The sequence below is a fragment of the Betta splendens genome, chromosome 10 (genome assembly GCF_900634795.4).
Source record: "Betta splendens chromosome 10, fBetSpl5.4, whole genome shotgun sequence".
NCBI lineage: Eukaryota > Metazoa > Chordata > Actinopteri > Anabantiformes > Osphronemidae > Betta > Betta splendens.
Genome location: NC_040890.2, coordinates 6,406,680 through 6,434,264, shown reverse-complemented (window position 1 = coordinate 6,434,264; position 27,585 = coordinate 6,406,680). Strand labels below are relative to the sequence as shown.

The following is a 27,585-nucleotide window of genomic DNA, read 5'->3' as shown; positions in this document are numbered from 1 at the left end:
CAAATAAAGGCGCTTTCTCCATACCAAAGGTTCATGCATATTTTATTCAAGAGTAAAAAAAGTGGATCGTCCCATGGGGCATGCTTACAGTGTTAGTGACTGGGGAGTCAAAACAGAAAGAGAGCAGAGAGAGAGAGAGAGAGAGAGAAATAGAGAGAGAAAGAACCGTGGCACAATTTCTATGGCACAGGGTCTTCCAGGGGGGGTCACCTCTCCCAAAGAAGCACAACAAAATCAACCGAGGAGTAACGCAACATGAAGAGCATCCAGCAGAGAGAGAGCGAGAGAGAGAAAGCGAGCAAGAGAGAGAGAGAGCGAGAGAGAGCTTAAATATTAAGAATAATGTCCATAATAAATAGAATCATAGTAATCATAGAATCATAAATATCATCAAATAACAAGAGGAATCATCAAGAATTATGAGCAGAGTACACTTTTCCTTTAAGTTGTGACGGCAACACACCGGCTCTTCTCTTTAAATGTGTCTCGCTGCCTTTTTGCTTTGAGCAGCGCGAATTTGAACCATGCAATCATGCTGTGGGCTGCCCGCACGCCTGTGCCTCTGTATATAATATGGTCATTCATCAATGCTAGTTTAATATCGGTTTACCGTTATTCATATTTAATCGTTAAAAACAACTCCTGTACATCGACAAAGAAGAGATCAGAGAACGTGGACTTGACACTTTGAAGAGAAGCGGACTGTCGTTCTGTACAGCGCGGAAAAGGAAACCGGAAACACGGGATGCCGAGAAAGAAAAGGAACGAGGTGGTTCAAGAAATTTAACACAAAGTGGATACAAAAAATAAATTAAATTAACATTATGTACAAAATAAATGAATCCGCTGAACTCATTTCTTTGATGAGTCAGAAAAAAAAGCAAACAGAAATCCTACCATAGTGAAACACAGAGCACAAATAGAATCTTCACATTATTATCAAAGAACTTAACTCTGCATGCACTGATGCGTTAATATAAATGCTTTACAAAGACCTTTTTCCTCTGACTTTGTGTGGTCCTGGCTGTTGCCTTCACCAGAAGAGTCTGTTTCCTCTGTGAAATAGAACTTCCTGCTTGCGAGCCCGGAGGTTTGTGGCCGTTCCTGCTCGTGTGGGAGCAGACGGCGTCGCGGGAGGAAAGGAGGATGAGGAGGATGTGGAGGGAGGATGAAGAGTAGGACTTCACATCTCAACTCCCCCCGGCTCTCCGTCGCACACGCTCACAGACACAGGGCTTCCTTGGTCCTGTGACCAGAGGGAGGGGGCGGGTGTGGGTTGGGGTTCAGCCGGACGGTGCTACAAGAACAAAAACGGGGGATCTCCTCCGGAGAGGAGAAGAAGAGCGAGGGCTCAGACGGGACTCCAGCTGAGCGTCTCTGCTTCTCGCTGGCGTTGGCTAACGGAGATCTGCTCGTGTCTGTCAACAAAAACACAACTTCCAACAGAACTGCACGGACGTTCATGCGTCGAAGCTCGTGCACGTGCGCACGCGCAGGCCGGACCCTATAGATCAACCTACCGCGAAACTTCCTGTTTTCGGGGCATCAACAAAGAGAAGAAGCATACATTTGCTAAACGTACCCCCCCACCCCCCACCTTCTTCCCTGCTGCTGTACAGGTATGTGGGAGTTGTCGTTCTCTAAACAGGGCGGATCAGTTCAGACGAGATCCGACCTTCGGTGCTGACGTCCGGGTTCGCTCATGCCTTTTACATACAGCCGAGGGCAACGGGAGGGTAGGGACCTGTGTGTGTGTGTGTGTGTGTGTGTGTGTGTGTGTGTGTGTATGTGTGTGTGTGGATGATGTATAGAGGCCTATGTACACGTATCTATAAATATGGTAGCACATCAGCGCTGTGACTGCAGGTCTGTGTCTGGGCGCGTGGGCGTGTGTCCATCACTGTATATTGCTGTTGCTGTCTGTCCCATTGGGCTCTCCCATGTTCATGCGGCCCATCGACAGGCCCACGCTGTTCACAGCATCGCGCCGCGGAGGCATCCTCTCGTTGATCCGGTCCAGACCTTTGGCCTCCTCGAAACTGCTGATCCGATGCTGCGGGGAGAAGCCTCGGATCGCTGCAGAGACAGGCAGGCAGGCAGGCACACACACACACACACACACACACACACACAGAACCGTGCAGAGTTAATATTTAACAAGACATTTAGTAGAATTTTGTGTATCCAAACCTCTGGGAGCTTCCAAGGAAACGGTCAGAGCAGAAAAAATAGACTGAAACTCCGAACTGCGTTTTATTCATTTATGAAATGTGAGAGCGCAAAAATTGAAGCGCTTTCATTGTGAGTTTGACTTTTTGACTTTGGGGATGCTCGTGCCGCTCTTTTGAGTTTGGATAAACAAAGTTCCCCCACAGCGTTCCTGCCGCTATCCACACGTCAGCCAGCGCTCGTCCGTCGTCTGAATGCTGAGCTAGGACTCGTTTGACCTTGCAGCTCCCAGTGAACATGACCACACGGCCACTGATCCGAGGTCAGCGGTCTGAGACGCCTGGCAGAGGAGCCACGAGACACGGACGATGAAACACAGCACAGCTGCACAAAAGCGTTGGCCTGTCCACGCGTGGCTTTGGTGGAGAGCCTGACAGTCAGCCGCTGTTCAAAACCGCCTTTCGCCGCAGCTTCATCATTTCACATTTGTGGACAACTGACTGAACCTTTGGTGAATTTGATGACGTTATCGATTTAAACTACCAGCATCTGTAAAATCTCCTAAATGATTCATTCAACATGTTGCATGTTGACAATGGCTGGCTTCACACAGGCTTCATCCTGTACTTACGTCACCCTTAATACTGTATCACTGGAAGAACATTCAGATGCTGGGAAGGTGATCGCCTATAATGACTTTATATTAGATCCTTTAGTATTACTGTGTATGTGAAGCCCATTAGCAAAGAAAACTAGATCCTTAGAGTGATACGGCTCCTTTGAATAAATATATATGTTTAGATTTATTTAAAATAAACACTAATAGTGGTTAAAGTGGAAGGATAGTGAACGTAGTGAATTTTAGCAACCGTTCAGATAAGTATTTGGACTTTTCTACCTCTACCAACCTTTATACCCCTTTAAATGAAACCCATAATGTGTGGGACGGGTTAGATCAGGTAAGAATAACATTAAAATAAATGTCTCTACAAAGGATCAATCATTATCCTAAATCTTTGAAATGAAGTCTTTTGACAGATGCTTTTCACTGATGGGATCTGCTCCCGAGGGGATCAGCACCACTTTGAACAACGACGACTGTCATGTTACGTCGCACTGTACAACAATACCCAGCTAGAGACAAGAGAACGTCGACGAGATATAGACAAACAAAAACCATAATTCATTTACGTAAACGAATTATGGACTGAAGTTCGGATAAGCCAACGACAGCACTGGAGGTAGAAGCACAGAAGACTCAGCTAACTACAGCGTGCAGGACCGGCTAAGAGCAAAACCCACTAAACACAGACACCATGACCACAATCTGTTCAGCATCACAGAAGAACCGGACAGACCCGTCCTGGGCATGGCCTTCAGGCGTGTCTAAACAAGTGTTCATAATATGAAGTGTGTGTATACGTTATACAGTATATGGAGGCTGAGCCCAGCATCCGGGCGTCTTCCTTCTTGGGTTGAAGCATTTCTGAGCCCGATGAGAAGAGAAAGGCCTCGACATAAGAAGAAAGACGCCCCGATGCCGCCATTCAGCGTCCAGAGAATCGGAGTTAGGTATTTCAAAATAAAGCGATCATTTTCGTACTAATATGAATCTGTCAGCCATTTGTTTGCGTCATTGTGTTCTACTAAGCTTGTAGAGAAACAGATTGATTGCATGTTGATCTATAGCTAGCAGAGCACGTCTAAAATAGAGGAAGCACTGGAACACACTGCAGACGCTCAGAGGTCTGAGTGACCCGGCTCATATTCACAACGCCCACTCCCTCCCACGGCCCCGCTCTTCAAGTGTGTACACAATAGTTGCATGGAGCGTAGGGCTGAATGTGTATAGTATGTAAGGCATCGTTTGTCTGGGTGTTGGGATGTAAGGTGTAGCTATAAAATAAAATTTTCCAAGAGACAGAAAAATGTGTGTTTTAATGTGGTGACTTAAGCATGCGGTGGTTAAAGGCTTTGTTGGGATGTGGTTAGAAGAGCTCGGTGCATCGTGGGTAAGAAAAATCTATGACCCTCCGAGCATGGGCGGCTGAGAGCGCAGCCATGCTGCACACACACACGCACGCACGCACGCACGCACGCACGCACGCACGCACGCACGCACGCACGCACGCACGCACGCACGCACACACACACACACACACAACACACGCACAGTGGAATGAGTGGAGTTTTACCTTCAGCGTCCTTAACTGTCTCGATGGCTTCTATGGCCTCAATGGTAGCTGAGGGATGGGCAAAGAGGAGAGAAGGAGAGAAGGACAGGAAGAGAGAGAAGATGACAGAGTCCGAGAGAGGAGATGAAGATCGAAGGCAGAAGGAGGAGAAGAAGAAAGGAGTGAAGGCTGAAACATGCTTCTATGCAGACACACGGACCTAAGGAGGCACAGGAGCCTCCTCAAATCAAGTAAACAGAGTCTGAAAAATCTGAAAAGGGTTTAAAAAATTAACTTCAAAAGAACACAGACGGAAAATTAAGGCAAAGTAACAATGCAATTATTTGTAAGATCTGTTCCAAGCTCCACTCTCATGGTTTGTTGATTACACACACCGTTCTGAACTCCTCCGCAACACGTTGGCGAAAGTTGCGAGCACCAAAGCATGTTTCAGGCTTTAGTCATGTGAGGCCTTCAGAGCAGCACTGAGGCCATGGCAGGTTCAGAGGCCACCGGGGTTAGCATTAGCTGGTTAGCTTGTTTACACACAAGACTTCACGCACGCACGCACGCACGCACGCACGCACACACGCATGCACGCACACACACACACTCACGCACAAACGCACGCATGCATGCGCGCGCACGCACACACGCACGCACACACACACACACACACACACACACACACACACACACACACACACACACACACACAGAGGTAAAGTGTCTTTGCATCTTGGCATTACTGCTCCATGTCTCTCCCTCTCTCTCTCTCTCTCTCACGCCCACACACACAAACAGCAGGCTGTTAGTATCCTCAGCGCTGGTGAGGTGAGGCGGAGAAAGTGAGTGACTCAGTGAGGCATAAGGATGAGAGGAGAAAAACAGCAGTAGAGGAAGAGAAGAGCAAAGAAGGCGAAAGGAACCAGAGGACGGTCCAAAGCTCGTCCTCCAACCATGTCTGTGTGTGCTCGTGTGTCTTTAATGGGACTCTGAAAGTGCATTCAGAGGCTCAGCTGTGTGTGTGTGTGTGTGTGTGTGTGTGTGTGTGTGTGTGTGTGTGTCCGCGTGCGTGCGTGTGTGTGTGTGTGTCCGTGTGTGTGTGTGTGTGTGTGTGTGTGTCCGCCTGTGTGTGTCCGCGTGTGTGTGTGTGTGTGCGTGCCCGTGTGTATGTGCTTGCGTGCATGCATGTGTGTGTGTGGTAAACGCTCACCGCTCTGCAGGGTCTGTTTGCCCCCAGACAACACGCCGCTGGGCAGCATTCCTGTGGGGGTCAGTCCCTTCAGGGTCAACACGTTCTCACTCTCCTCCCTGAGACACACACACAAACAGTCTGCATGTGATGCGAGAGCAGGCCATGAGGTCAGAGTTACACAGAATTACACACTTCCCGTTACCGTGCACCTGCAAACGCACCAACACTGGCTTGTGGTAAAAAAATCAGGTGACTGATGTCAGCAGCTCAACCCACCGTAGCACTGAGAACATTTTGGCCATCTTGCCGATGGCTCTGATCTTGTTCTTGATCACCTCTTTCCTCGCTGCCGCTGCGCTGGCTGTGGGACACACACACACACACACACACACACACACACACGATTATAATGACAGCGTCTCAGCGTATGTTTTCACCGTGGCTCAGATTATTGCAAGTGTTTCTCACCGTCAAAGATCTCTTCTCCGTCGTTCATGAGTTCGTCATCCGAGCAGATACTCAGGACGTTGACTAACATCTCAGTCACTGTGGGACAAGCACAGACACACAATACATTCAACCAGGAACACTGCGGTCAGGACAAAGCACCTGATGCACATACTGACAACTAAATCAGTCAGCGTCCTGCTCCAACAAGAAGGAAACTTATTTTTAACCATGAAAAACAATTCAGAATAAACCTGGAGACTCATTGGTTTCAAACTTAGCTGGTTGTGATGTGATGGTTTTGTTTGCATTTTCATACTATTTACATACTTATTTTAATCGAGCTGAAAACTGGCAGACACAAAGACGTGCTGAATCATGGCCAAACTCTGTGTGTGTGTGTGTGTGTGTGTGTGTGTGTGTGTGTGTGTGTGTGTGTGTGTGTGTGTGTGTGTGTGTGTGTGTGTGTGTGTGTGTGTGTACCCTTTTCTCCCACAAAAGGCAGCGACCAGGTGAAGACGTCCATGAAGTTGGGCAGCCAGTATGGATGAGGGGAGCAGTTGAACTGACGGATATTCATCACGTTGTTTTCGTACTTCAGCACCGCCGCTGGACACACAACACAAAGACACACTGCGTTGTAAAAGCTACAGCTCCTTCACATTTGTCCTCAGAGTCCCAGTGTAACTGCACAACAAGGAATAGTCTCATAGAGTTGTGTGTGGGTCAGACCTTTGTTGTTGTACACATCCAGATAGTTGGGAGCAGAGAAGATGGTAATGAGCGAGGGGAAACCTGTGGTCTGACTCTTCCTGTACATGCGGTACCTGAGGAGACAGACAAACCGCCCACGTCACACATATTTGAATAAAAGACCGATGATGGTGCTGACGGGAGGGGAGGATTTGACTCGGAGGTCTCTACGGCAGACAGGAACAGGCTGAGGGCGAGACAGACGCGCATTTAAGAGCAAAGGAGCAACAGAAGCCCTGACGTGGCTGGGGACGTCTGTGTGGGCAGGAAGAACGGGGGCCACGGAGGAGGGCGATGGGGGCGGAACGTGAGACCGGCCACCAGCGGGGAGCGAACGCTTCCATGTTTAGGCCCAGACTTTGTGAAAATCTGAAAACATCTGAATGCAGTTACTACAGAGAAGCTGGATTCGTTGTGATGATAAACACAGAGCACTAAAGCAGACTCCCCTGAGGCTAAAGTAATTACAAAACTCTGATTGTCAATTATTAATTATAAACGAATACAGTCCAGCACATTTGTTGCTTTAGCTTATTACAGTATTTTTTATTTTTGAGTGTCATTCTCACAGCAGCTTGTAGAAAACCACTTACCTGACAGTTATTATTTCACCGTGTGGAGTCACTACTGAACCCAAACTACATTACGCGCTTCGTTCCCGGCCCCTGTACCTGTGACTGTGAGTTCTAGCTTCCTTTGACCCAGACTGTGCTACATCATGACAGACTAAATACTGTTAATGGGTTCACAGGACAGCATGAATCAGAATAGCGCTGCCTTAATTGAGGATTTTCCCCGGGACGGCAGATTTACAGCGGAGAAAATGATGTTTTCCCCGACTCTTATTTGGACTAGTACTGTACGATCCTTAGACGAGGTTAAACTAGTTAAACTGGGTTCTGGTCGGGGCTGTCAGTGCACTCAGCCAAGAAAAAAACCCCAACAATGCTAATCACATACTTTAAGGGTGACAGAAGGAGCATGTGTGGAAGCTCTTTTCCTGTAAATGTGCCCATTTCCTAACAATGACAAACGTGAAGGTAAGCCATTAAATTAAATGGCGCTCGGCTTTAAGCTGGGAGAGCCTCAGTCAGTCAGTCAGTCAGTCAGTCAGTGAAGCAGTCAGTCAGTCATTGAAGCAGGCAGTCAGTCAGTCAGTGAAGCAGTCAGTCAGGCAGTGAGTCAGTCAGTCAGTCAGGTTAGTGGTCAGGCGGTTAGGCAGTCAGTCAGCCAGGAAGTTAGTCAGTCAGGCAGGTAGTCAGTCAGGCAGGTAGTCAGTCAGTCAGTCAGTGAAGCAGTCAGTCAGTCAGTCAGGCAGGTAGTCAGTCAGTCAGTCAGTGAAGCAGTCAGTCAGTCAGTCAGTCAGTGAAGCAGTCAGTCAGGCAGTGAGTCAGTCAGTCAGTCAGGTTAGTGGTCAGGCGGTTAGGCAGTCAGTCAGCCAGGAAGTTAGTCAGTCAGGCAGGTAGTCAGTCAGGCAGGTAGTCAGTCAGTCAGTCAGTGAAGCAGTCAGTCAGTCAGTCAGGCAGGTAGTCAGTCAGTCAGTCAGTGAAGCAGTCAGTCAGTCAGTCAGTCAGTGAAGCAGTCAGTCAGGCAGTGAGTCAGTCAGGCAGTGAGTCAGTCAGGCAGTTAGTCAGTCAGTCAGTCAGTCAGTCAGTCAGGAAGTTAGTCAGTCAGGCAGTCAGAAATTTAGTCAGTCAGTCAGGAAATCAGTCAGGCAGGAAGTCAGTCAGGCAGTCAGTCAGTCATGCAGTCAGTCAGGCAGGAAGTCAGTCAGTAAAGCAGTCAATCAGTCAGTCAGTCAGTCAGTCAGTCAGTGAAGCAGTCAGTCAGGCAGTCAGTCAGTAAAGCAGTCAGGAAGTTAGTCAGGCAGTCAGTCCGTCAGTCAGTCAGTCCGTCAGTCAGTCAGGCAGTCAGTCAGTCAGTCAGTCAGTCAGTGAAGCAGTCAGTCAGTCAGTGAACCAGTCAGTCAGGAGGCAGTCAGGCAGGAAGTCAGTCAGGCAGTCAGTCAGTCAGTCAGTCAGTCAGTCAGTCAGTCAGTGAAGCAGTCAGTCAGGCAGTCAGTCAGTAAAGCAGTCAGGAAGTTAGTCAGGCAGTCAGTCCGTCAGTCAGGCAGGCAGTCAGTCAGTCAGGCAGTCAGTCAGTCAGTCAGTGAGTGAAGCAGTCAGTCAGTCAGTGAACCAGTCAGTCAGGCAGGAAGTCAGTCATGCAGTCAGTCAGTCAGTCAATGAAGCAGTCAGTCAGACAGTCAGTCAGTGAAGCAGTCAGTCAGTCAGACAGTCAGTCAGACAGTCATTCAGTCAGTCAGTCAGTCAGACAGTCAGTCAGTCAGTCAGTCAGTCAGTCAGTCAGGCAGTGAGTCCGTCAGTCAGTGAAGAAGTCAGTCAGTCAGTCAGTCAGGCAGTCAGTCAGTCAGTCAGTGAAGCAGTCAGTCAGTCAGTGAAGCAGTCAGTCAGGCAGGAAGTCAGTCAGGCAGTCAGTCAGTCAGTCAATGAAGCAGTCAGTCAGTCAGTCAGTCAGTCAGTCAGTCAGTCAGGCAGGCAGGCAGTGAGTACGTCAGTCAGTCAGACAGTCACTCAGGCAGTCAGGCAGGGAACTTACCCAGCGTCCTGGGCTTCGTGCGCTCTGATGATTGACAGCAGGTTGTTGGTCTGGAGGAACTCGCACACCGCTGGGTAACTGAGAACAGAAGGCCGGTCACACAGAGAGGTGGGTGAATGGAAGTGTCATTGATGCAAAGCACAGAACAGGTTTTCTGATGTTATGTCTGACTGGGACCAGTCGGTGGCATCAGTGAGGCCTGAGCAGGGCTCAGCGCCTCAGCGCTGTGGGAGTGAACAGTAGTTAGGAGACGGATGCTGTATGTGAAAACCCTAAACAAACAGCGTTTCTGCAGAGACGTATAAGAACGGTGACGGCGTGAGCGCTGCCACTGACACGTTCCTTCATTTGTTTCATCTTCACCACCACCCTGATCCTACGTGGTGCTCCCTCTTTCTCTCACTGTATCTTAATATCACTCCATATCTGGCAGGAGTAGCCAGTCGTCATAGCAACAGAACCGTGCAGTCTCCCCGGGGATTGTGGGATATCGTTTCATGCTGAAACGGAACTGTGTGTGTGTGTGTGTGTGTGTGTGTGTGTGTGTGTGTGTGTGTGTGTGTGTGTGTGTGTGTGTGTGTGTGTGTGTAAACCGGGCAAGGTTTCCAGTCTCTTGTACAAATCCCAGTGACTGTTATTGGTTCTTGGAACATGCAGGACGCTCGCTCGTTCTCGCCTCTTATTGTCTACATCACAAAAAAATCAAAATCCACCTAAAAGTTATTAGATTCCACGTTTTGTTTGAAAATGCCACAACTTGTTTACAGCAGGTGTTCACAAGACGCCTGGATCGATTAAAATACATGAAACGGGCTGAACTACAATGCACTCAGGGACACGTTGGAGGGATGTGATGTTGTTTCTACAGTAGCTGGATGAAAGTAGTGTTTCTGGTGTTCACTGTATATCTGTATATCTGATTCACTCTGGTCTGTTTGAATATGAGGTGAGGTAATAATGCTGAGCCTGAGCACAGGGATATACTGTATGAAGGCCACCAGGCCTTGGATTCAAGCAGATATATTCTAAAATAAGCCGTCAGGACTCTTGTGTAACAGTTTGTGAGGAGTGATTTTGTCATGTACCTGTAGAAATAGGAGCATCCCCTCACTGTGTTGTGGCCAAAGTACTCCTGGGTCTTCTCATTGCCAAAGTCTTCCAGGGGGTCGGCCCACAACAGGTCACACATGGGCCCAAACGCCGGGGGCTCCTTGAATCGATCCAACTAGGCCACACACACACACACACACACACACACACACACACACACACACACACACACACACATATATAAGCTTAGATATATAAGCAGAAACCTGACTGCTCAAGTCAGAATAAGAACACATACTGTAGAGAAGTACACACACACACACACACACACACACACACACACACACACACACATGCACACGAGTATACCTACAAACACATACTGTCAGAGCAGAGCATCTCCATGGTAACCCTCACCACACAGGAGGGAGAAGATGTCACACCAGCAGATTCACCATGGAAACGCTGCCATTAGATGAGGAAGTGTGTGTTCTCATGTGCCTCTGTTCATGTGAGAGCGCTTGTGTTCTGTATTACTCTCATCCCTCCTTATACAGTATCCCTGCGCTTTGGGGTGCACTAGATTCCTCCTAAATCTCTGTATCTTCATCATCATCATCAAAGAGATCATCGGTACGTGCTGTTATGAAGGTGCAAAAGAAAGTTGCTGTGTGTGTTTATGGTTGTGCTTATGTGTGTATTTGATTGGTATCAGTCTTATTATTATTGTTATTATTATTATTATTAATAATATTATTATTATTATTATTATTATTATTATTCGCCCCAAGGGAAGTGAAAAAAATGAATAAAGGCTGAGACATTTTAAAACTTCAATGATATTTAAAATGTGGGGGATAAGGAATAAACATTGTGATTTTAGCTTGAAGTCTAACCACACCGCATCATTAATTTTTTTCCTGGTTTCCTAGTTTTCCAAACTTTTGCATAATAACATAAGGTTGTTGTGTGCTGTGTGTATGTGACTGGTACCTTCTTGATGTCGTCCAGCGTGTGGATCTCTGGCGAAAGCCCCCCATGCACACAGAGGAACTGCTGGTTCATGAGGGCTGCAAGGGGCAGGCAATCAAACGCCTCCATGCAGGAGTCATACACCTGCTCCGAGTACTTGATCTTACCTAGAGGAGGTTGGAGGGCAAGAGCCTTTTAGGATTTGAGACAAAACAAGTGTCTGAGTGTGTTCTGACAATCTTTGAAGCGCATGTACAGTCAGTCCCTGTCACTCGCAGTGTGACTGTTACATATCACACACAGACCCACAGCAAGAAATGAGGAGAACAAATAAACATGGACAGAAGCAGAGAAACGACTGATCTGAAAGCTACAAACAGACCCCGGTTCATGTACCGTATGTAACGTCTAGCTTAAAGAATACGTCCATTCACCACAACAGTGCATGATTTCAGTCCAGTTCTGTTCAAAGTGAACAAAATCTGACCCAAATACGAGCATGTAGCAGCGTAGAGGCATCACTGCAAGGCTTGTTTTTTTGCTTCACGCAAAACTCTGATTTGGCAGCGATACCAATGAAGACGTCCAACATGCAGCATCTTTAAAGTACATTTCACACATGGGCGTAACAATACATCTGACACACAGGATTAAAATAGCTGAAAGGAGACCGGAGGAGAGAGACAGAAGAAGAAGTAGAAGAGAAGAGAGGGGTGGATTTGGGACGAGAGTGAGCCACGAGTAGAGAAGTAGAGAAGAGGAGAAAGGGAAAAAGATGGAACCGTAGGATTGAGAAGGAGACGGAGGAGAGGTCAAGAGAGGAAGGAGTGTGTGTGTGTGTGTGTGTGTGTGTGTGTGTGTGTGTGTGTGTGTGTGTGTGTGTGTGTGTGTGACTGAGAGGACTGTTTGTCAGCTAGTCCATCTGCCTTATGTAGTACATGAGCTCACTACTGCTAATCCACCAGTTGTCCTCTCCTTCCACACACACACACACACACACACACACACACACACACACACACACACACACACACACACACACACTCAAACATTTATGAACACTCTTGCACAGACCCGTGTATGCACTAGCACACGCTGAAGGTGCACACACATTCACAGTCACATTCTGCAGATGGTAATTGAGGGCGACCACTATTCGCCACGAGCATCAGGGGAAATTAGCTTCCTCGTCCCTTGGCCAATCAGACACTTAGGAGTAAGTCCCCGAGCCAATCATTAAGGGCCAAATTAATTTGCCGCTAATCACCCACTCTCGGACAGGACGCCGACACTCACTGGCAGAGGAGAGAGCCAGAGGAAGAGGAAGACTGGGGGAGGGAAGGGAAGACGAGGAAGAGAAACAGGATGAGAGTGTGGGAAATGAGGGAGGCAACAAACTGCCAATGGCTGAAAAGGAGGGGGAGGAAGGATGGATGTGGGAGGACCTAGAGGGAGACGAAGAGGGAAATAATACAGAAAATACATAATTCTACTGCTGAAGCGCTCCGTTCACTTATAGATCGGTTCAATAACAGACAATTAATCAGCAACAAGGAGCTGTTCAGAAAACGCACCATCAAACGGGCGTCTTTAGGAAAAACACCATTTGTGGCTAAAGAGATCCTGTAATGACAGAACGGCGGTTCTGATCCGAGCAGCTCCACGAGTTAAATAAAACTAACAGGGATAAGTCATAGGAATAGTCTAATAATAAATATGTCTGCCAGAGATATTTTAATAAATCTGAACCTTTAAATTGTAAATCCCATAATCAACACGCTCCAATGCTCTGCACATTCCTGTACATAAATGATATGATCTCACCACATTTAGCGCTACAAGGTAATAAAGCAGCCGCTGCACATTGTTTTTTCTCAAACGTTAACGCTCCTTTAATGCTCTTATGTCGGAGTGGAGAGTGGCACCTGCTTCGCCTTCCTCTATTTTAGGAGGTTTAGACCTCCATATAATGAAGAACAGAACATTTGATTTAGACTGTTTATTAAAGCAAACTCCTCATCTTTTAGCAGTATATTAAAAATTAAGAACATAATCATCAGACAAGTCTAACTTTGACCACAAGGTTTATTAAAAAGAAGCATTAATTACTCACATTCTTGTTTGAAGGTGAAATATTCTGTCAGATGTCTACATTCATGGTTTCCACGCAGAAGAAAAAGTGTCTTTGGGTAGAGGATTTTCAGTGACCAGAGGTACAACACACACTGGAGGTTCAGCAAACAGGAGAGAACACAGCTGGTTAGACCGTTGGCCTGAACTGGCTTCATGGAGACGAAAGGCCGCACAGACGCACAGTACGGGTCAGAATCAGGGGCTCAGAATTCTGGGTCCGAGCCCGGGGTCGACGTTGGCCCCCTGCTGGGATGCTCCAACTAGCTCCTGGCTACGGCTTCATTCCAACCAGACACGAGCTGCGGAGCTTGCTGTAAAACTGTCCCTTTAATGTGCACACTGCGGTGATTCCAGCTCGTCCTAGTAGGAGTCGTTTGGATTCTAGTTTATTTCACCTGATATTCGGATATTTCCATGCGACAGAACCCTGAACTGACCAGACTAACTGAGCTGAATGGACCTTACAAAAACTCGACATAAACGTGATTTTAACAAAAAACAGCAACTGTTCCTGTTTAGAAGCTTCATTCCCTTTAACTCTACAAACGGCTCAGTGTTCCCTCACCTTCCTGGAGTGTTGTCCCTGCTCCACATAACGCCCCTGTCCTTGAAGTGTGACTGGGACGCGGCCTAAATATCGCTCCCTGTGCTGCGAGCTCACTCCATGTCAAAGGCCCGTCGCTCTGACACGGCACACGGCCCGTGCTGTACGCGGTGCATCACTGCAGGAGGCCAACGCAAACATCCCCTCACGCGCTCGCAGTGAGACGGTCAGTCTAAACAGGCCTCTCCACTCATTCACCAAACAGACTTTCCTACTTTTGTTGGTGATCACAGTCCTCAAACTACAGCTGGAAGTGAAAAGCATGTTATTATCGACACTGGGTGACGTCACCATTGGTAGAAATGCACTGGGATGTGTGGCTGATAATCTAAAAGGCCCTTAAACTATTTCTCTGTGGGAACAATACAGTATTTTTAATCATGAATGAATGGGCACATCCAGTAACATTCATTGTAATATTGCTATATTAAGATAAAGACAAATAGCGCGTAGTGCTTTTTAAAGCATCCACCCTCACCTCGATACTGAAGTAGCCCCTGTCCACGTAGTCCCCCAGGAAGAGGTAGCGAGTGTTGGCAGGAGAACCTCCCACTTCAAACAGCTTCATCAGGTCGAAGAACTGGCCGTGGATGTCGCCGCACACTGTGGCAACAGCGCACAACAACGTTAGGATCAGCCGGCATCACAAGCGCTCAGTTAACACACGTGGAAGCGCGTGTGCTCGGCCGGCTCCATATGGCCTGATTTGCATGTGCTGAGGTATATCGGTCCCGTCTGCTGATCTAGAAACATCACACATCTGCCAGACGAGAGAGAGCAGAACGTAAATGATGGAAAAAGGACAAATGCTCCTGAAAGTGGCTGGTTCAATTGCTTTGCTGTTGAAACAGTAGCTGTCAATGAAGGGGCTGGTTTAATGTCTTTGTCAATATTTAGTGGGACGTCGTCTGACATAAAGCTTTTACGCTGAACTGACTGGTTGCCACATACTAAAGGTAATGTCTTCCTACCTCTGATGTCAAGCGCTCTTGATAAAGTCAAACTGCCTGATGCTTCACACATTTTCCCAGAGATTAGTTCCAATCCACATCCTCGGGTTGCGAATCTAATATAAATGAGTTATCGCACCCTGAACACTTAGGTTTTTGAGCGACTCCAGGACTCGCTGTCTGTACATCCTCCCACCCGCCCCCTTCGCCATCTGCCCGGCCTCTCCTTTCGCTTTCAGGCCATGTCATCGCTCCACCGTTCGCGGCCATTTTGCGCTGTCCATTTTGCATCTGTCCGGCCGGCTGCGTCTGTCTGTCTGTCTGTCTGTCTGTCTGTCTGTCTGTCTGTCTGTCTGTCTCTCCATCTGCTTGCCGTGTTGAGGTCTGTTTTCGTGTCTTACTTCTGCGTCTTTCGCTTTAATTTGAACGGGGAATTGGGAATGCAAAATGGCGAGAGGAAGATTGAGCCGTACCTGTCTGCCTCCTCAGCCCCGGCTTAGTCTTCTCCCAGAAGTCTCCATGTGACACCCTAAAAGCCTGTCAGTTCACATTTTAGCGGTCCCTCGGCCTGTCTCTTGGCTGGGGTTCTATCTTGGAGCTTCTCCGTGGAGACTACGGGTGCTAAACTGTTTCCAGAACACCTCAGCAACACTGCATTTGCATCCACTATTTCCCTGCAATGATCTCTGCGAATCCAAAGGTTATTATCAATCACAGCCAACTCAGGCAATAAATCCCTCCGAGCGGGTGTTTCTGGGTCAGAATCTCGCGGAGAAAAGTGGAGAGACTCGCAAACAAGGATCAATATGTTGCTGGTTGGGAACGAGGCGCTCTGAGAACCTCTGCACTGAGCCCTCGCCGTCCGCTCGCCTTCCATCTGCCTGTCTGTCTGTCCTCGTCCCCGGGGATCTGTACCTGTGAAAGCCGAGTGATGTTCCCACACCGCGTGGGCATGACAGCCCACACAGAATTATCTCACCGCTCGCATTTGCATAAACGCGCTCGCGCACACACACACACACACACACACACACACACACACACACACACACACACATGGAGAGACGCACAGGTACATTAACCATGCAGTGTCAATAGGTTGACAGTGTCGGAGTCGGCCCCGTGTCTGTCATCGTCTCAGAAACTTGTTATTTCCATTTTGCTTTGCATCGATCTCCCCCTCCTCCTTCTCTTCCACGCTCTCAGCTCTTAACATTCCCTTTGCAGTGGACTGTATGAAGCCGATACCAGTGCCCACTACTGTGAGGTGCAATGGTGCCAACTGGTTGAAAGGCCACCAAACAACAGGTCATAATAAAAGGTGGCAGGTGAATGAATCAATGAAAGAATCTGGTCAATACATACAATTAGTGATATTTCTGCCTTTTGCTGCATCGTTATCTCTGTTATCTATGCCATACAGTGACAGTTTGTGGTACAACCCCCTCACATGCATAGGAACACATATGTAGCTCTACTTTAACGCGTGGGCGGCCTCACTGGGAGGTTCACAAACAATACATTCACTGCAGCCAACTCTTCACCCTTTAACTGTTCTCACATGGGGTTTGGACTACTTTCAACTTCTTTGAACACTCCCAATACTCTACCCGTGACTGGTGCCTCTATGTCCAACATGGTGCGCTCCTGGCGCAGGATGGCAGCACCCTCATCGATGATGCGCAGGGCCACGGCTTCCTCCAGTCGGCCTTCCTTGGTGAGATGAGCTTTGAGCAGGTCCACCCGCGGCCGGCCCTCGGGATCGAAAACCTCCTTCATGGTCAGTCGGTGGGCCAGGGGGAAGGGGACCGCTGGGAAGGAGTAGAGCGATGAAAATATCTGTTATAATGTGGAACATGATTCATCGATACCTAACAAACCTCTCAAAAACATCAAAAAGCCTCAGTCCTCATTGCACCTCTGTACTCTGTGTGTGTTTGTGTGTGTGTGTGTGTGTGTGTGTGTGTGTGTGTGTGTGTGTGTGTGTGTGTGTGTGTGTGTGTGTGTGTGTGTGTTGGCAGGGTCGCCCGCCCCTCTTCACATGCGAGTACGTGACTCCTCACGTGCAGCTGTGCACGCTTGCTGTATCACCCTCGTCGTCAGTCAGCCCCCCTCTCCAGCAGTGCCCTGGGGGCCTTCATTATGTAAGAAAGACATTACTGCAGAACAGAGGCGGGCAACCCTGATAACACACACACACATCCTATCAAACAGTGGTGAAACAATAGACAGAGGCTCAGGAGCACATGCGCACATCATGCTATTAACACGCATGGCTGCATGTATGTGTGTGTGTGCCTGCCTACAGTGGCGCACACACACAAGCTCATAAAAGGTATTGTTATGCAGGATCCACAGAGCCTGTTTGAGCCCCACTAGTGCTAACACAGATAATGGCCTAGATCACACACTTAAAACTAGGCCTGACTCCCTCTGTACACACACGATTTCACTCTCTGTCACTTTGTCTGTGTTTTGCACTTTTTGTTGGTTCTCTCCTCATCCTCTCTTGCTGCTTCTCCCTTTTCTTGTTGCAGAAACGGCCCAAAGTCTCTGCAGCGAGCTTTCGTAATGAGGTCCGTCATTACATTTTAATGTGATACTCACATTGTATTTCATTTAGTTTTAGCAAAAGCTCAGCAACGGACCCGAATTACTGTATGTAGCAATGATAAATAAGCCATTAGTCACAATACGATGCATCAATTGTAGTTTTACTATTCAAGAACATTTGCTGCTGTTGAACAGATTTTGCAATAAACAGTTCATACTCTAGTGGTTCTGCTTGACCTTTTCACATCCGCTCTTATCATCCCAACCCCGAGAGATGGAGGATGTACATAAAATACCATATTTGAAGTACTTGGACTAAAGTACTGCACTGATAGTCAGAGTTCAACACAAAGGTGAATGAAATAACAAGTAGGATAAATATTAGCTGCAATAAATTCTCAAAATGTCAAACCAAAACACACGGTGTCTAATGGCACCTTGGCTCGCTATCGTTTAGCTCCTTCCACACCCAGAGACACTTTTACACACTTAACTTAACAAACCGACAACAACACACCAAAGCACCCTGAGGCGTCCCAGGACACCGTGAGCTGCCAAGCTGACGGGTCTGTTTTCCATCGATTGAGAACAGCGGTCCTACATGTTATAACCAGTTTTGCTTTCAGGTTGGAAGTGATTAATATTTTATAGGGTTTGTGCACCTCAGGCTGTCAGAGAAACAAGCCAGAAAAGAATTACTCATGCATGCTGCTATTGGAGAACTTCATACTTACAGATTTTACAAATGATACAGCGATGCCCAGAATCCATTTGTGGCCAAACCTCCTCCTTCATCCTACTGTTGTTGGATACAAACTGTAATAATGCTTGGACACAACATAAAAACCTGAGTGCATTACTTTTTAAAATATAATAGACAATCTGAATGTGTGCCTGTACTGCATAGTTCTGGTGTGAGGTAAAACTGAGGCCTTTAGTGGATGCGTGAACGAGAGAGAGAGAGAAAGAGAGAGAGGAGGAAAGGAGTGAGAGGGAAAGAGTGTGAAACTCGTAAATTGTGAGCGCAGTGTGAAAGTAGGGCAGGTTTGAGAGAGTCGAGAGCAGCAGAGACACAGAGCTTGGGGAAAGGAACTATACTTGGGAAAACTATACTTGGCAGGTGGGGAATAGACGGAGAAGAGGTTCAGTACCGACGCCGTCGGAGCGAGTTGCAAACTCAACAACTGGCCGTTGTTCAGATCCTGCAGGTTTGTCACTGCCGCTCGTACGCACCCGAGAGGCTGCAGCTCACGTGGGAAAGACTCCGGATAAGAGCTGTAAATTATGGAGCATCTACGTATGAATTTAAAATGGCAATTCTCAGATGAATTTGTAAAACATGCCAGTATGTTTTCCTTCCTTCAAGCAATTCTGCTAGTGAAAAGATGGCTTTTTACCACTAAACATGAAAGCCTTTCTTCATTATGCATCAGAGTTTGTGGGCCTGGAGCTTTTTATTATAGCACAAACACAATTACATCACAATACTGAATAGAAGGACTTTTCGTTTAGATCCAGTGTTTGTGGATATCATGACTGGCTTTGGTCTGACTTTGGTTAAACTTGTCAAACCTGCATGTAAATTAAACGTGATCACAAATTCAATTCTGGGTTGAAAATAGGTCAGTTTAGTTTATATGATTTTATGCTTGGGCAAATTATTTCAGTTTAGAGAGAGGAATGTGAGTTATTAGCGTTGTGTTTTAAAATGTGTATGAAAAATGATGTTTAAGTTCCTTAACAATAAACCAACTTCACATATTTGGTTCTTGTACAGAACAAAGAGCCTCCAATGAGAATTTAGTGCGCTGCCTAGTTTTAATCAGCAGCGTTAGATCAGGGCTCTGCTTGTCTGGACTGTGTTTTAATTCTGTAAAACATTTTCATCACTTTTGTTCATTCACTCTATTCTAAACAGGCCTTCGATGGGTTCAACTTCACCGGAGGTTTAGCTACAAAAAGGCCCAGACTGAAGCTGGCTTCACTTACAAACTGCTCTTTCCAAGAATTTCCCCTGTAGCACTTAACCTTCATGAATCTCCAATGAGTCTTTTTTCTCTTCCACACAGAACATTTTCATTCACACAGAATTTCATGTACCTTTGCTTGATGTTATTGATCTGCAAGCTGAACACAGAGACACAGAGGCTGGTAATCAATTAGCATTTTAGCACTTGTGTTGAGTTTCTCTTCCTAAAATAGGGTCTGTGGGTAACACGAGGCAATGAGACACATTATGTTGTTTTATTTAACAACATAGTACTTCCTGATTTACAGCACAGCAGTTTGTCGGGCTCATTCAACAACCTTCTCAGGACAATCAGCTATTAGCATTGACAAAGACAAGGCAAAAGTGATGTCAGTGAAGTCATCCCTTATAGCTCAGGCTATAAACATAAGTGATCTTCATTTGTATTTAGATTGCTAAACTAAGCATTTAAGTTTTTTTCTCCAACTCCCAATGAACACGTGTCTTTCTGTTGAGAGAACAGAAGCGATGCTACGCCATCTTCACGCCGCCGGATCAGGATGAACGTCCAGGGGCAGGTGTGCAAGTACTGTTGTGCCTTCCTGTTACAGAGATGTCACAAAACACCTCAAGACATTTCCAATCAATATATGAGCAGTGTCTGGCCCTTATGCCTCATAAATGTCACCTAACAACTACTTACGAAGACACATGGGATCAGAAAAGCTGCTAACTTAACGGCCACAGTCCACGAACACACATGCTCTTATACCAAATACTGACCAGACTGAAACATAGCATGAAACACATTCTATTCTATCATATGATATGTTAGCTGCAGTTTGTATCATGATTCATCAGAGGAAAGCTGATTTGTAAAAAACACAGTCCACTGATGAGACCACACCTATGGTTTGTCATTAAATATAATAAACATTGTTGATTTTTAGAAATATAGATTTTAAAACCTTCATTTTGCCAACAACTGAAAACAAAAGACTAAAAAGTCAAATCCATCCGTGTACAATCTGTGACTACAGACTAGGATGTTTCTCTTCACAATAACTAGTCTCACTAATATTTCTGAAGGACTGCAGTTGAAATGAAAATGAAATTTACCATCACATACTCCATGTAACAGTTCCATTAGAGTTCTAAATAAGTAAATGTGAGCGTGGATCCAAACTGGAAGGATGCTGTGTTTCTGACTGAACGTGATGGTGGATGATATTTCTCTCCAAAACTGCTCTAAGGCATTTTAACACGTTGTGATTCTGCCAAGCGCTTCACTCTTGAGAGGGAGTTTTTACTCCGTGCCTTTACAGTAACATCCAAGCGCAGATGACAAACGTGGTGAACTCCACATTTTGGAGTGGATGCAAGCGGAGCCAAAATATTGTTACAGTATCCAGCCATCAATCACTGTCTTTTTCACTGAGGCAGAGCTGATGAAAGTCTTGCAGTTTTGGTGAGGGAAAATGGTGTAAAGTGAATACAGATGTGAAAGCATTTTTAGCTTCTCCCTAATGTACTTTGTTCTGTTTTTGTCTTTTGGCCCACTCTCTGTCACTGAACTACCCTGTGTGGAATTTATTAAACACTGAAAACTGCTGACTCAGCCAAAAAGCATCCACATCACACAGCACTGAGGTCTGTCTGAGAGAAAATCTATGACATAGCTTTCAACTAAATCTCCTAAATTTGTTTGGCCTGTCCTAATAGCCTAACTGGAGCAGAATCTGATCAGAATCATCTTGTTATTGTGCACATCCTCCCTAATGGCTAAAGTTAATTATGGGCATATTTCATCAGTTTTAATAACACAGGCACCGCGTTCACAATCGCAGGAGCCGGCGCAGGATGGAGGAAGTGACAGCGAGCGAGAACAGACAGATTGCAGAAATGACGGTAGAAGTCACCCGTGATCCATCTGTCCTCATTTGTCCTCCAAATGTTGTAAAATATGACTAAATAGGTATAAACCAATGCAGACTAGGGCTTCTCTGTCAAATCGCAGTCAGCTTGGTGCAGGAACAGGAAGTGAACTGAGCTGAGCCATAGGTCTGACAACAACAAAAAAGGTGTGTGTGTGTGTGTGTGTGTGTGTGTGTGTGTGTGTGTGTGTGTGTGTGTGTGTGTGTGTGTGTGTGTTACCCTCTACAGGACCTCGTCTAAAATGATCCCACACGCACACACGCACACACACACACACACACACACATACTGTACACACACACACACACACACACACACACACACACACACACACACACACGCACACACGCACACACGCACACACACACACACACAAACACACACACAAACACACACACACACACATCCCCTGAGATCTGTTCATCTCACTGCCTGTCTCACGAACAAATGAAGGAAGTATCAAGGAAACAGAAACAACTGAGGGATGAAAGATCAAAATGAGAGCGGCCACAAGAAAACGGAGCGAGCATAAAAGTCGGGGTGTGTGTGAGAGCGAGAGAGAGAGAGAGAGAGAGAGGGGATGCAACTGAATACCAGCGTCTGTGTTTATCCAGCATCTTTGACCCAGATTATCGAACGTGGATCCTTGGGCCTTTGAAGGTGGTGAAGAGGGTACAGCTCAAGATGTGTTTGAAGCTGTTCAATTAATGCACACTACACACATGAAGCACACACACACAAACACACATGGGCAGAAACAATGGCCCATCCCCTAACAGCCTGGCCTCATTAGACAATCCCTCTCTCTCACTTTCCCTCACTCTATGGAGTACCTCCTCTATAAATAGCCCTCACCCGGCCACCCTCCCCACAGGGCACACAGAGACCTGTTAGGTGGGACCCCTTGCCCACAAGGACAGTGCACACATACACACACATGCAAATCACACAGGGCTCTGAGGGAACCGTGAGGGAATGCGGCCGCATGCTACAGTAAAGGGAAATATGCCTAGAGTGCCCGAAGCACTGCCAGAGGTGATGTGTGAGAGTGTGCTTGTGCATATGCACAAATACACACATGCATGTGTGCATGTTAGATATTGTCCCACTTTTCACCCAGGCATTGATATGTTTCATAAAATATGTAAATCACCTTCATACATTAACATGATATGCCATCCTGTGGCCAAGGCAATGGAGATGAGCCCGAACAACAGGAAATCTACCAAGGCCAGCTGAAACTCTCTTAATTATTATACAGTATTATAGGCAATCAACCCAACATACATAAAATATGACACGTGGAGGGAGAGCTGTGCACTGGTGCCAGTATACATGCAGTCTGTTCAGTAATCGTATGACAAGCAATAAACCAGGGCTGACACAGATGAAGACAACTTGGACTTCTGTGTTCAAGGTGGCAGTTTCTCCTATGTTCAGCAGAAGTATGTTGGAGTATAATAAGGATTAGTTTTGTACTTTGGTTAAAGACAATTGGATGCGGTTCCTCCAACCACACTGTATGTTTGCTGATGCAGTGCCAAAGATCTTCTACTACTTACCCTTTAATTAGTAACAATGTTAATTAAATTTTCTCACCTTTCCACAGCAGTTAGAATTTTACCAGGTGAGACTCAGTTCAAGTTTCACAGTTGCTCTGCTACACAGAGAAAACCTGATGTTCCCTGATTCCTCGAGGTTCCATGGACGTATTTAAGAGGCCGTTAGTGTCTGGTTTTGCACTGTGTTGAAAAGCTGGTAGAATTTATTGCTGTGTCCAAGTCTGCTCTGCTTAAGGGCAATATTAGGAGGGGATTATTTTAAAATAACTATACGAGACCTTAAGTAAGAGTCACTTTCTCACTTTTTAGCTCTGAAGTCTGTTTGTTTCTCACACAAACAGACGTGGCTGCATAGTAAATGAATGTAATAGAAACACTCCTAAACTCTTTTCTCTCGCTCTCTCCCACAGTCTCCCCCTCTGTCTCTCTTGCACCCTCTCTACTTCAGCTACTTCACCTCCTCCGTGGCCTTGTCACATTCTCTCCTTCCCTCTCTCCTTCCCTCGGCCCGCCCCCACAGTTTCTGCCTCCCTGTCCGTTTCTCTCTGTATGCTTCGTCCTTTGGCTCCGTGCACGTCGCTCCGCCGAACATCACTAAATCTATAACGCGGGGAACTACCAGCCACAGTCCATCCGTCACAAGTGCTGTCTCTTTGACTGATACCCACATCCATCTCCAGGCCCTCCGCACACCAAACCCTTCTTGCACAGCTGATGAATTACTGTGTTGTTTTGCTGCATGTTTGTGAGAAGGGCTCCATTTCTTTGTTTGTGTATTGGTGTGTGTGAGATGGATGATGCATGAGGATATAGGGCATTTAGTTTGTTCCAGTGTGGCGGCAGCTGAGCTCCAGTGGCCCAGCTGCAATGCAACACACATGCACAGAGAAATGATGGGGGGGGGGGCTACTAATGTGGATGGGGTGAGCTGATGGATGATGGAGGGTCACTGCTCTTTTGCTTGCAGTTCAGGGATCCACACATCCTTGCCCTGATGTTGCATGTATGTACAACCACATTGTGGGCGTGTGCACATGGAGCCCAGCCCATCCGCGTCCCGGCCCCACGCACGCACGGAAACGCATCCCAACTGTCAGTTCCACTCCTTCCGGCCCAGAGCTCGTGCGTCTATTCGGGGGATCCAGTGGGAGAGACAGCCAGCCAGGCATCGTCGCATGTGACAGGCTGGGTGCGTGGAAGCGCCGCTGCCACGCACCCAGCCTTGGGTTGTGACCCGATAAGCACGACAATGTGTTCAGGCTCCGCGGAGCTCCCCCCCCCTCTCCTCTCCCCGCCGCCCCTATAGCCGCCCACGCGTAAAAGCAGAAACAGACACTCTCATAAACACATTAAATATTCCATAATCCAGTGATGCAATAAGACCATTAGGGCGGTATGCATCAGCACGGTTGGGCAAACGGCACGAATACGCAGCCCCGCATCCCTAAACTCCATTTTGTCTCTCATTTGACACCCGGGGATTCAAGAGGGGAAACCAGGGACACTTAACCGACTGGTGGAGGAGCGATGCGCGCGGAAAACGGCACCATCACCCGCTGACACGCAGGCCCGACTGGCAAAACGTCGACTTAAAACAACTCTCGCGTCAATCGCGTACACCTGTGTTTGGGGTTTTTTTTCAGCGCCACATCAGCAAATATCAGACTGGTTTCGCACCATAAACCCGATTAATTCGAGCGAACGGGGTAGGGATGTGCGCACTCGGCCTGGCAAAGTTGTCAGCCCACCTACGCTCCGAACCAATCGATTACCTGCCTGACTTTGGCTCAGATATGGCTAAAAATAAAGCTACATCGCTACTAAACGGCACCGAGTGCTGGGCAAAACCCAAGCCGAGGTGCCGCTATGATGTGACGCCAGACATATAGGATCCATATGTGGACAGGCTGACGGAAAGACCAACAATCGCTGTAAGTCTCCGAGTGACAGGTCCCCCATAGCATCTTTACCCTCCCTCTCCCCTCATCGCGCTCCCTACATCGTTGCCTACATGTAACATCATCCCGCGACACCGTCCACATCCACATCGACACCACAACACCAACGATCGCACGTTGCGCGGTAACGTTTATTTACCTTTATGTCTGCCTTTCGCTGTCATCGTCACACTGCTTGATGTTTCATTGGAACAAGATGCTCATCTCCCTCTCTCCCTCCCTGCTTTTTTCCTCTAGCACTCTCTCGGTTGTCTCTGTAGGGTATTATTCAGTAACACGAAACCACCGCTAGGCGTGGAGCGCGTGAAGAGCGCTCATGCAGCACAGGGTGTCGCACAAAAGCTTTGGCTATACATAGAGGAAGAGACATCCCTCCGTTAGAAAATGGGGTAATGCCTCGGTGAGGGGGTGAATTCTAATAGAATAAAGAGGGAAGACCCTGATTATGGCGTATGGTGTTGGATACCCCCACCCCCCTTTCCCCATCCATCATCACCTCCCTCCCCTAAAAGGCTCAGAAGCACATGCATGTGACTCGTCAGCCAAAAAGGTTTCTTTTATTACAAGGTGGTACAATAACAAAAAGGGATGGAGTCCAAACGGGAAAAAAAACGAACGTGCGAATAAGAGACACTGGCGCGACGACAGGGATGCAAACAAAAAGCAAACGAGTTAGAGCCGAATTATTCGCAGAGGTAGCGCTCACTGGCCGTGCAGGAGGTGGCATGCCTACATTTGATCACCCGGTCGCTGGGACTTGCGGTGCTGTCGGACATCCTGGTGTCGGGACGGGAGCGGAGCCGCGGGGACAGGGGGGGCTCTCTCTTCTGTCAAGGGCCGAGATTGTGGCGTCGGGTCCTCCGGCAGGCGTCGAGAACAAGCGAGGATGCTGGGTGCTTTTCTTGCTGCAGTAGTGGCATCACTCGGTGGAGTCTCCGCGCTCTCTCGGACGGGGGAAGCCTGCTGCTGCGCCTGCGGTGACTTTGGGGGAGGATAGGCGGATACCTAGCTGCTGTTGTGGCATGCTTGCATCCCGAAATTTGTTTTGGAGATGAGGGGGAGGAGGAGGAGGGGGGGGGGTGTATGGGGTGCTGCTGGTGTAGCGGTGGTGGTGGTGTCGGCGGAGTGGGGGCGGTGGTGGGGGGGGATTCGACTCTGGAGGTTAGAGTGCGAAGGGGCGCCTTGGAGCCGCAGCCTCTGCCTCCCCAGGACGCCTCCGTAAGCGGCGCCGTGCAGCTGGCAACACCCCGGAATGGCGAAAGAAGGAACTCCCACGCAGATCCACGCACACGCGGGAACTCGCACACACATAAATACACGCACTTAGACACGCAGACTCATACTGCCATCCTGTGGAGGTACTGATTACAGGGCTTTCCCACTTAACAGCCGCTCAGTGGCGTGTGTGTGTTTGTGCTTGGGTGTGCACGTGTGACCGTACAGTAGGCAGTTTGACAGAAGATCACGTGGGCCCATATGGCTCACACATAGGATACAAATTGAAAAAAACCCCTCAGACTTGAGGGAACTTGCCTAGTCACGATTCATTGTTGTTTTGTAGTCTGTTGCATTTATCTCATCAATGAATTACTGCTTTAGCTGGAGAGCAGCAAAGTCTGAATATACAAGTCTTCATTTTCAAAATTTAGGATGGTTTATTTACAAGGATGCAGCTAGAAATTCGCACTGGAGAAAATAGAATGTAGAATTTTCCATGTTTTATGTATACCAGTGTCTATACCAGTGTCTGTCATCGTGAGATCGACTTGTAAAATTAAACTGTATTAGTTCACTGTGTGTGTAAACATAAAATTGTGTTTAAAGCAAGTGTGTGCTTTTGATGTAACGCGTATTACGTCACGCATTACGCTACACTACATCAAGCTCAATTCATCAAAGTGAAACTGAAAATACGGAGTTCGTATGTTACACAAATGTGCCTTCATTAAACAAATTCTAAACTATGAAAATACCTGAAAGGGGTGCAGTTATAATTATACACATAAGATGCGCTTTAAAACTCACTTTCAAATTATTGTGCTTTCAGTTTATATACATTAGTGCTGCGCCCGCGATCCATGGCTCACATCATATCACTCCGCGCAGAGGTGAAGAGTTGGGTTCATGTATAGGACATCCCGAACATTTCAACCAGATCATCGAGTGAAAGCAGCGGATTGCGACAGATGTGTTGGATGATGTGCATTACATAGTAACAGTTACAGTAGAAGCTCAGGTACGCAGGAGGTTACAGCATGCAAAGTGAGCCCTGGGTAGCCATTTTGGCTCCATACGAGCCATAAGAACAGGGCCTTGGGGTTACATGCACGGAGCCACAATGACGCCAGTTGCAGTACTACGTCCCCAGCGTGAACAGGGTGCCCGTTACGCACGCATGTCGGCGGAGGACTTTCTAGCGGTGGCGCAGTGATGGATGTGCCCTAACAATAGCACTTCCGACTTTGTTGAGCGGCTTTCAGAATAAAAGTAATGTTTTAAAATTGAAAACTTTTGTCATAATGACATGCCTAGGTCATATATACAGGACGTTAATTATCAG

General features: G+C 47.3%; 1 protein-coding gene across 3 annotated transcripts; it reads right to left on the bottom strand.

Annotated features, from left to right (window-relative positions):
• Positions 1-25: 25 nt before the first annotated feature.
• Positions 26-26,269, bottom strand: ppp3cb (protein phosphatase 3, catalytic subunit, beta isozyme). Of its 3 annotated transcripts, none has more exons than XM_029164861.3 (14): positions 25,759-26,268; positions 16,659-16,859; positions 14,577-14,701; positions 13,475-13,586; positions 11,383-11,528; positions 10,425-10,564; positions 9,340-9,417; positions 6,721-6,815; positions 6,472-6,597; positions 6,010-6,087; positions 5,818-5,902; positions 5,560-5,657; positions 4,365-4,412; positions 26-2,076 (listed from the first exon to the last, which is right to left on the bottom strand). In XM_029164861.3, exons 1-14 carry the CDS (start codon positions 25,799-25,801, stop codon positions 1,898-1,900), a joined length of 1,554 nt encoding a protein of 517 aa, XP_029020694.1. In that variant the 5' UTR covers positions 25,802-26,268; the 3' UTR covers positions 26-1,897. The 3 variants fall into 3 exon arrangements, with proteins under 3 accessions (XP_029020694.1, XP_029020695.1, XP_029020696.1); XM_029164862.3 differs by lacking the exon at positions 25,759-26,268 and adding an exon at positions 25,165-25,377; XM_029164863.3 differs by lacking the exon at positions 4,365-4,412 and having other exon boundaries at positions 25,759-26,269.
• Positions 26,270-27,585: the final 1,316 nt, after the last annotated feature.